Source organism: Lasioglossum baleicum, chromosome 17 (assembly GCF_051020765.1).
Source record: "Lasioglossum baleicum chromosome 17, iyLasBale1, whole genome shotgun sequence".
In the NCBI taxonomy this organism is placed as follows: domain Eukaryota; kingdom Metazoa; phylum Arthropoda; class Insecta; order Hymenoptera; family Halictidae; genus Lasioglossum; species Lasioglossum baleicum.
Window position 1 is genome coordinate 3537667 of NC_134945.1, and position 10740 is coordinate 3548406.

Here is a 10740-nt window from a genome sequence, read left to right on the forward strand (position 1 = left end):
CTGACACAGCCAACCCAGCATCGTCAAATACTGCTAATCATCCTACAATCTCAACAGAAGCCAGATCCAATAACAGCAACCCGACCAGAATAAGTAAACCACCACCCATATACGCTGGTACTATTAACATCACGGACCTCATCAATACCTTAAGGCAATCGGTTCTTTTAAATAACCAATTCTCGGTTAGACAATATGCCGAGCTGGAGCATACATTCTATTGCAAAAACATTGAAACATTCAACCTAGTCAAAGACCACCTGGCTCAGAACAATATTAAATTCTTTTCATATACCCCGAAGCAATTAAAACCTAAGAACCTCATCCTGAAGGGCATACATGGCAACTTCACTGAAGCCGATTTACTCAAAGAATTAACGGAACTTAATTTACCGCAAGTAAAAATACAGAAAATAACTAAGATAAAATTAAGCAAGGTCAACCAGGATCAATATTGCTTCTTGGTCCAACTAACGAATGGAAGTCCCAGCACCGAAATAATTAAAATTAAAACTCTGTTATACCAAATGGTAAAATGGGAGCCCCTCAAAAAAAAGAAATTCACCAGTGCAGGAAGTGCCAAAGAATGGGTTATACCAGCACAAATTGTAACCTGGACTACAGGTGTGTTAAATGCAAAGACGCCCATGGCCCCGGCGAATGCAAGATCCCACTGAATTCAGACCGCGCAACAATTGTGGCTGCCCCTATTACCAATATCTACTGGAAGTCAAAGCCAGGGACGAACAGAAGAAGCAAATCAGGAGAGAAGAAAAAATTCAAAAAATCCACCAAACTTTGAATCCGCAAGCTGCGCAACGGAACATCACTTCAGTCTCTCACCGTGAAATAAGGTTACCTAGCGAATCAGCCCCTCCACCATCTAACGCATGGTTTTCAAATGCCAACAATAGCCAGCACCTATTCCCGAGAGGAAACTCCAATCCTATCACAGACAACCATTTTTTTTTTTATCGTGTGGAAATGCGTTACGCATACCCCGACCCCCCTGGGGGGGAGCCGGGGTTATGTGGGGCTCCCTCGAGGAGGGGGTCGCCGAGCCAACAAGGCTCGCCGATCCCCTCCCCCGGAGTACCCACTAAAACCACACGCCCGCCCTAAGCTACATGGGAAGTGCCTGGATCACGCGAGTATTCAACAGGACACTTCCCAGCTCACATGCATCCCGAGGGGAGGGGTTAGCTCCCCCGATGCCTGCTCTAACCGGACCCCGGGCGGAGGGACCCGCCCGGTGTCCCCATCCCTGGAGCCTTCGGATTGGGCTTCCCGAGCCCCAGCTCGGTCCACCCACAGCTCCCGGAGCCTTTCTGCCCTGCTCGAGCGGTGGACCCGATGGTCCTCGCCCGGCCAAGGCAGGAAGGCGCCGACACCGGTAAGAAAGGGTCGTCGGAGGCGCATCCGGACGCCCCGACCCTCCCCACCCCACCCCCCACGCGCCCTCCCACGGAACTAGCGTCCGGGGGGTGGCCGGCACCCCTCCACTATCGTCTCGGGGTGCTGGGCCAACTCGGGGGGAGATTAACTCACCCCGGGGACCGGGGTCAGCTCACGCCCCCGGCCCCTCCATCCACCGCCCACCTACGCGGGGGCACACGACGACGCGGGGCGCGAACACCCCGCACCGCAAACGGAACCCCAGCCCCCCGGGAGGGGGAGGCATAAGTTGACGCGGGGAGGGGAACACTCCCCGCGCCCTCCCCCCAGTCCCCGTCCCCCAACTCGGGGGACCCGCTGCGTCGCGGGGAGACGTCCCCCGCGCCGCTTCAACTGACCCCGACGCCCTCCCACCTCTCCCTGAGGGGGCGGACGACGGCGCGGGGGACGTCCCCGCGCCATCCTCCTGCTCGCGGAGCCCGGGTCTCTTTCCCGGGCCCGCTCGGCCTCCTCCTTCTGGGACATTACTGTCTCGCAGGAGGAGGCGACGCCTTTCCACGACCTCTGGCTCCCGGTCAAGTGGTCGAACAAGATCGAGAGCGAGAGGTCCCACCCTTCCACCGCGGCTCTAAGGACACGGCGCGGTCCGGCCCAAGCCGGACACTCCTCGAGTGTATGTTGCGCCGTGTACACCTCCTCGCCGCAGTGGTGGCACTGCGCCGCTGGATCCCGCCCCATCCTTACCAGATACTCACCGAAACAGCCGTGTTCGGTGAGCACCTGCGTGAGGCGGAAGGTCAACCCCACTCGCCTCCCGCACCATGTATCGAACATGGGCAGGAGGGCCCGAACTGTCGGACGCGTCGAGGACGCAAGCATGCGTCTCCATCGCTCGTACACGTCCGCACGGGCCTGGCGTCTCCGCACTTCGAACTGCTCCTCCTCCGCGGCCGCCAGCTCCTCCCCAGGGGGGCGGCGGGATACGCAGGCGATCCGGTATACGATCGCCCGCTCCGCCGCCACCAGATGGAAGGGAGGAACCACGGCCAGGAGGCCCGCCACCTCTGTCGAGACGGTGCGGTATCCCCGTATGGCCCGCAGGGACAGCCGACGGCGCACTCTTCCCAAGAGCACGACGCTGCGTCGGCTGGCCTCGAGCGAGCGGTGCCACACGGGTGCCCCATACAGGGCAATGCTCCGCACCACTCCTATGTAGAGGCGGCGTACACTCAACTGCGGCCCCCCGATATTGGGCAGCAACCGCGAAAGCGCGGTCGCTGTCTTTTCGAGTCGGGGGGCCAGGAGCTCGAAATGCTCTTCGAAACGCCAGCGACCGTCGATGGTCAGGCCCAGATACTTCATGGTGGGCCCGACCTCGACGAGGGTATCCACGACCCGGATCCGGAATCCTTGGGGCGGCCGCCGCGTCCGAAATGGTTGGTGCAACCATATGGCCTCGGTCTTTGCGGCGGCTACGACAAGCCCCATCCCCCGGATCCGTCCAACCACGTAGTCCAGGGCGGACTCGATCAGGCGTCCCGCCTCCTCCCAGGTCCTCCCCTCGGCGTAGGGCAGGGTGTCGTCCGCATAGCATATGACACCCGTGCCGGGGGGGAGGGAGACCCGCAGAACCGCGTCGAATGCTAGGATCCACAGGAGCGGTCCGAGGATCGACCCCTGTGGAACCCCGCGGCATATCTCCCTCAGGTACGCCCCATACCGGCCGGCAATATACACTTCTCTCTCGCGGAGGTAGTCCCGGAGCACTTCCCGGAGATAGAGGGGAACCCGGAAATGCTGTAGGGCGTCCTCTATCTCATTCCAGGGCAGGGTGTTGAACGCATTGGAGATGTCCAATGACACGGCGATCAACACCCTGTCCCGAGCGACGGCACTTTCCCGGAGGAGACGCAGATGCTCCAACGCATCTATCGTTGAGCGCCCCCTCCGGAACCCAAACTGTCCGTCGCTCAACCCGGGATCACTCCGCGAAAGGTGCTCTCGGAGGCGGGCGGCAATTATTCTTTCGAACAGATTTCCCGCCTCGTCGAGTAAACATATCGGCCGGTAAGCAGAGGGAGACTCTGCGGGCTTACCATCCTTGTAGAGGAGGACGAGGATCGCCTCTTTCCAACACTTTGGGAAGACTCCCCGACTCAGGCACGCATCCAAGATGCTCGTGTAAGCCGGGGCGAAGGCCTTTAGCGCCGAGGCCATTATACCGCCAGGAACGCCATCGGGGCCGGGGGCTTTCTTGCCCCTAGGCCGGCGCTCCTGGATGGCCTGGTCGAGCTCCCAATCGGAGACCAGGAGTTCGTCCGACCAATCATTGGCCGGCACCGGGGCGCGCTCACCATTCCCCTCACCACCGTTATTATTGGGGGGGGGAAGAGGGTGTCAACGACGCGCCCCAAGAACTCCGGTTCCATCGTCTCCGCGACAGGGGGCGCCCTGGGACGGAGCTTCCCAAGCACCATTCTATATGGGCGCCCCCACGGATCGTCGCGGAGCGTAAGCTCTTAGTAAGCGTAAGCTCCAGGCCTTGGCCTTGGCCGCGGTAATCGCGTGCTTGAGGGCCTCGGCGGACGATCTGTACTCCCTGTACAGCCCGTCCACCGTCGACTCCGAGTCGCCGCCGAGGAAATGGCGGCGCCGAGCACGGACGTCGCGCGGGGGGCTTGACCGGCTAAGCTGCGAAGCTCGGCCAACTCGCCCGAACACCAGTACACGGACTTTCGCGGGGGACAGGCTCTAACCCGGAGCATCGCTGGGTCGCAGATCATCTGCAACGCGCCCCGGAACCATGCGCCGCCTCTTCTGGTCCGCACTCCCTGGCCGGAGGCCAGGCGGAGCCGATAATCACGGCCCTCAGCAGGTCCCCGTCTAGCCGCTTCGTCGCCCATCTGGGCGCCGAAAGGGCGCTACTTCGCCGGAGGAGGGGCGTGTCCGCCGGCGGGTCCGAATCCACAGACACGTCCATCATGACGTAGCTGTGGTCCGAGAGGGTTTCCCCCTCCCAGGCCCGCCAATTTGACACTCGGCGCGAGGCGAAAGCGGTCGCGAGTGAAACATCCACTACCGACCAACCATTCCACCTCACGCACGTCGGCACGGAGCCCCGGTTTAGCAGCCGGAGCTCCAGCCCCTCCATCCAGTCCTCTAGGACTCCGCCTCGAGGCTCCGTCCTGGGGTTCCCGCAACTGGTAGAACGCGCGTTGAGGTCCCCCAGGACCAACACCGGACCGGTTAAATGAGGGGTCATCATGTCCCTCATCCGGTCCAAATACGCCTCGAACTCGGCGGAGCCACAATTCGGCAAACAGTAGCACCCGACGACTAGCAGTCTTCCCCACTTAACCAACACCGCCCCTCGGCTCCGTTCGACCCCGGAGAAAGGAGGCAACCTCGCCGACTGGCGAACCCAAATCGCCACGGAACCCTCCAGATCCCCGAACCATTGTGGGTGGTCGGGGACTTCGTAGGGCTCCGCGGCAACTGCCAGGCCAACCTCGAGCTCCGCCAGGCGTTGGACCATCAGGTCCTGTGCCCGGCGGCAATTGTTGAGGTTGGCGTGGAGAACCACCTGGGAGCATCCGCGAGCCGTAGCAGCCATTACGTTGAGCACGCGGATACTCCCGTCCCAGTCGACTCATTGACGGCAGGGGAAGCAGAGTTCTCCCCTACGCCCTGAGTCGGGTCCACCTCCATGTCCTTGTCCTCGGAGGACGGCGCCACACCGCCGCCCCCATTGGACCCCTTCTTTTTCGAAGGCGGGGAGCACGCCTTGCTCCCCGCTTTATGATTCGCGGGCCTGCCCGCCCCCGCGCACACTGCGCAGCGGGGGCGGACTGGCAAGCGGCTGCACGGTAGGACGGATCCCCGCACCGGTAGCAGTGGCTGCTCTGGTCTACTTCCGCGGTACACCGCTGCCTCACATGCCCGAGGGCGAGGCACCACCCGCGCGAGGGTCCATCCCACCTTTACGGTTTTGGCCTTTTCAATGGCCAAGGCCGCCACTGCCGGGCACTGCACCCAAATGGTGCCGAGGCCTCCGGTCGGGATCTTAATGCCCCCGACCTTCACGGACTCGGGGGTGCAGCCCCCGGCTGTCGCCACCGCCTCGACTACCTCCTGGGGGGTTATCGAGAGGTCCAGGCCGGTCAGGCGGGACTCCGCCTTTTTGACGGGCCTGGCGACCTTCACTTCCATATCCCCCAGGGCAGAAGCTATCCCAGCCGCGAGGGCGTCCGCCTTCGCGCCCCCATCGACACCGGGGACCTGATGATAAGGCACCCGGTGACTGCCCGCTTCCACTGCAGGGTCTCGATACCGAGGGCGCCGAGATCGACGCTCTGACGAGCCCTGCGTATGGCCTCCTCATAGGTGGCCTTACTCCCCTCCGGGACGGTGATCGTCACTGCCGCGGAACGGGGAGGGGCCGCCACTCGAGGAGGCGCCTTCGTCGCAGGCCCAGTCCCGCCCTTAGAGGCGAGAGCCGCGGATTGGGCGGACGTGGCCTTGGCCTTCCGCCTCTCCTTTCTCCCCACCACTTCGGACCAAGTTCCCACCTTAGGGGGGAGCGGTGCGCCCTCACGAGTGCTCAAGGGGGTGGGGGAGGCCCCGGCATCCCCCTGTCCCCCCTTCTTCTTCCCCTTCATCTTCTTCTTTTTCGTCGTCTTCCTTTCCGTCGTCGTCCCCGCCTCCGGTCCCCCAACAGGAGGGACAAAGTCGAGGGACCGGGGACCACCGGAAGAAGAAGACGGGGCAGGGATCGTTGAGCGGGTCCCCGCCGTCGATGGGGGGTAGCGGTCCCCGGACACCGAGCGGAACTCCTCGCGGAGCGCCATTAATTTGGCGTCCATGAGGGCCCCGATACGGGCCAGAAGGACCGCCTCCCCGTTCGGCGCCGGCCCCGACGAAGAGGGCAGCGGCGCCTTATCCGGGGTGTCAACCACCCCGGGGTGGAGCGGCAGCGAAGGTGCACCAGGCAAGGGCATGGGCACAGCCTGCCGCTGCTTCACCGCCATTAGCTCCGTCTTAAGGACGGCCAGGGTGTCTTTAACACCCCCCAACTCGCGCTTCAGCGCAGCGTTTTCCCCTCTGAGGGCGCGGTTCTCCGCCTGGACGCTTGCCCAGAGGGCTACAGGCAACTTATCCGCACCCTCACAAGAGGGGCCGCATCCTTAAGTGCCCGTACTGCGGTGCCCTTTAGATTGCCGCTTTTGAGGGCGGTGGCCTCGACCAATCGGCCGGCGGCCACCACCTCAGCGGCAATTTCGCGGGGGAGAAGGTCCCGCAGATCGAGCTGGCGCTCCTGTACGGAGGGCGCGCCCTTGCCGCGGGGCCTCTTCGTCCCCTCCTCATCGGAGACCCCCATCACGATGGACGACGCGGGACGCTTCCCTAACGTCCGCGATGACGCCTGGGATTTCATCGACGCCCTATCGTCATCCATCGGGTCGAAAGACGGCCCCGGTTCGTCTCCCTCCCCCACCAGGACGGATCGGACCGACCCTTCCATACTCGACGCCGAGGTACCCCGAATGGACCTCGTCGTCGGCGCGTCCTTTTTCGTCGCCTCAGTGCTAAGAGGCCCCAAGTACCTCTCCACCAAGACGCGAGGACTTGAACGCGTCCTTGGTCTCCCTCTACCGGGAGACCCCTCCTCTCCCTCCTCCATCCCACAATTTGTTTTTTTAAGAAGGCCTTCCATGGCAAAATTTCGTTAAATCTAACGACGGTTCGCCCATCATGGGACCCCTAGCGCATAGGGGCACTTCCCCGCCGATAAAGCACCCTAATTAAACCATGTCGAAGCCGAGAAGCGACTTGTCAGCTGGCCAAGCCTATCGACATGGGAAAACAAGACTCTACAAAAGGTTAAAATAAAATGCTAAAGGTTTTACGTCACCCCTATTGAAGCAGCGCACCGGATCCGAACCGGATATTGCTCCAACTTCAGGCTAGACGGTGCGCTGGTTTGCCCCCCAACGCACAGGGTAAGAGGAAATACTGGCCAGGTAATCCTCCATTTCTGCGCCCAGTTAACACGGCTTCAACCCCCGGCTAGGCTCCAGTCAGCTGGGAGTAGCGGTTCTTCCACGTTAAACATGTGCGTGTTGCCACACACAGAGGTCAGGTACTAACATATCTCCCAGCCCCGGTCGGGAGGCTACTACTCCTCCCTTGGTTAGTCTACGGGGAATATCCACCGTGCACCGGCCGCAGCCACATTCACACACACATGCATACATACACATTCACTCAGTACACCGGCACTGCTCTTCTGCGTGAGAGGCACGCAGTAAAAAGAGCGGGGAGTGCCTGTGTAACCCCTCGCTCCGTTAGCACACACCGCAGTGTGCCCCAGGGACCACCACGTGGAGGTGGAGCAAGAGGATTTAGGATATGGACCACCACCACTGTAGTCATACCCTCCAATAGATCAGAGTCACCATTGGTGAGCCCCATATACCTAGGTCCCCATCACAGTCAACCATGTCCAACCTAACCTAAGCTCTATCAATGTCATGGAGCAAATTAAACTACTAATCACTGAAACTATAAACTCGCACTTGGCTTCCCTTTTCCATATTGTCAACCATAACGCAATCAAGATTAACAGATTGTACGAAGCCTTCAACATTAACAATGAATAATACACCCTTCAGCACCCGCACAATAACCGAGCTTAAAATCGCTGCAATTAACGTAAACTCACTTGTGTCACTCAACAAACGATACGATCTACTCCAATTTGTTAACGCTAATGACATTGATATTGCTTTAGTCTCCGAAACCAAACTGACAAACAGATACAAACTCCAGTACTCCAATTATAACATTATAAGAAACGACAGACAGAACAGTAAAGCGGGAGGAGGCACCGCTATCCTAATCAAGACTCATATTCCATTCGAGACAAGCCATACCCCTTCATCCAGGAACAACCAGATATTAGAATACACAATAGTCAGGCTCAATCTTAAAAATAACCAACAGCTGTTCATAATCGCAATATATGCAAATATCAAGGACAAATCCATCTACATCAAAGAAATGACCTATCTATTCGAGAGTCTCAAACTACATCAGCCAAGCCTCTACTATGTCATTGCTGGTGATCTGAACTCAAGACACGTAGCATGGGGAGACAGGGATACAAATAGAAAAGGAGCAATGCTCAAAAACTGGGAAAACACTGCAGCACTCCTATACCGAGCTAAAATAATACCACCAGATGGACCAACATTCCCAAGCGCCAACACATACTTGGACCTTTGCATATCAGACGAAAGGATCAACTTCACCGACCTCAACAACAACAAAGTTACTACGATGCACTGCAACAGTGACCACAGAGCCCTAGTGCTAACTGCCATCCTGAACAACACCTTGGAAACAATCAACCCGGATGAAACGTACAGATTCATGTTTAAGAAAACAAAATGGGAAAAGTTCACAAAAAAACTAAACAGGAACTTCAATCACGATATGCCATATAACAGAAACCTGACAACGGAAGAAATAGACGCCCACCTTGCAGAAATTGAGGCAGCAATCAAGATCACCATAGCACAGGTAGTTCCAAAATTCAAACCCAACGACAATATCCTAAGCTATGTCAATACTAAAATCAAAAAACTCCACAAATACAAATCCTTTGTACTAACCTCCTTACACAGCCTATACAAACTCAACATCAATACACACCATCATAGCATAGTATCCCTTAAAGAACACTACTGTCAAATATAAACTACACTCTAAAGCTAGAATATTCTAAATCTTATACAAAATATTGGGAAACCCAAATTAAATCCATAGATTACAGAAAATCAGATGCTTTTTTTCATAGGATAAACCGATTCTTCAGACCGAAACCCCAATTAAAAATCGATCATGTCACAGTTCAAAAGGAAAACGAAAACCTATTATCCAGATGTAATTATCAAAAAGAGGAATTCATATGGCACAATAATGAAATTTTTATACAAAATCCTGTTGACATTTTGTTCGGCGTCGACCGACGGTCGGAGGCGCCTGACGCTGGAACCGCTCAGTAATGAGCGCGCGAGGACGGCAATGAAAAGGATCGTGAGAATGAGGGAGAGAGATTCGTTTCAGAGTGAGGTTCACACTGCACTTTATTGAAAAATGGAGAGATCAACAATCGCCGACGAATCGCAATTCGGAAATCTTGCTCGTGCGATATTTCTGCCTTTGAATCGCGACGGAAATCTTGTACGACTCCTTGATGAGGGTCGCCGCGAACGGAGATCTTCACCGCGTTCGGAGGAAAATCTTGACGCGGGCAGACGCACTGATCGCGACGCGAAACAATAAGGCTCGAAGGCGACTCAAAAGGAACTTCGAAGTAAAGTTGCGAGATAGAAAGCGCAGTGATTGTCGCAAACACACAGAACGTACAGAAAATAGATCGAGAAGCTTGATTCGGAGAACTGAGAATCGAACAGACGAGGCGCCGTCGAAGGAGGGCCTTTAAATATTCTCCGAAACGGCAGGCGGGGTCGCACGCGATTGGTTCCGGATCGATCGCATGATCCGGGAAGACGCAACGTTCGAGATTCAAACTATGGGATTTACCGGTGATGGGCGCTTACAAACAACTCGCGGCCGTGCGCAACGGTAACGAGCGATCGCTACGTGACTCTAAACATTATGAAAAACAGCCAGAGCAAGTGTAGCTCGACGGTTGGCGTAACGGCCGGCAAATCCCATAATTCGAATCCCGAACACATTTTAAATATAATTGGTGCGTACTATGAGAAAATCAACTCTCCCAGACACACCAACTCTTCCAAACCAATTAAAAAACTAATAGACACAGAATCATTCAAGCTAACCAATACATTTACAAACAACTTTAACAATAGCTCAACAATAACATGTGTTCGGGATTCAAATCGAGAAGTTTACCGGTCGATTGAGACCCCTGGGTTTTTCTACCTACTTCAAGACGCGCGGAGAACACACGCCGTGTGTTATGATTTTCGACGCCGCGTTCTCAACGTCTCAGCGTCGTGACCCGTAAACTACCTCGATTTGAATCCCGAAACAATCGACTCTGCGATCGATCCGCCAATCGCGGACTACCGCGTTCGCCGAATTGGAGTCGATTCGAGGACCCCCTCGGCGAAGCGGACAGATTCTTGTCTTCGCGTTCAGAGCTATGACACACTCGCTACTAACTGGTGTTACATCTTCGCTTTCCTAGCCCGAGCTCGAATCAGTGCCTTGCGCGCTCAAATTTAATAAAGCAACATGCTTCTCCAAACGAAATTACGCAGTTCTCCGAGAGTTTTCTTTTAACCTCCGTTCCGC

General features: G+C 56.8%; 1 protein-coding gene across 1 annotated transcript; it reads right to left on the reverse strand.

The window, feature by feature from the left end:
- Positions 1-4174: 4174 nt before the first annotated feature.
- On the reverse strand, positions 4175-5008 carry LOC143217683 (uncharacterized). Its single transcript, XM_076442223.1, has one exon. It carries the CDS (start codon positions 5006-5008, stop codon positions 4175-4177), a length of 834 nt encoding a protein of 277 aa, XP_076298338.1.
- Between the last annotated feature and the right edge of the window lie 5732 nt (positions 5009-10740).

Bases quoted from the DNA above. Each gene is read 5' to 3' on its own strand.
- LOC143217683 (XM_076442223.1), bottom strand. From the start codon at position 5,008: ATGGCTGCTACGGCTCGCGGATGCTCCCAGGTGGTTCTCCACGCCAAC.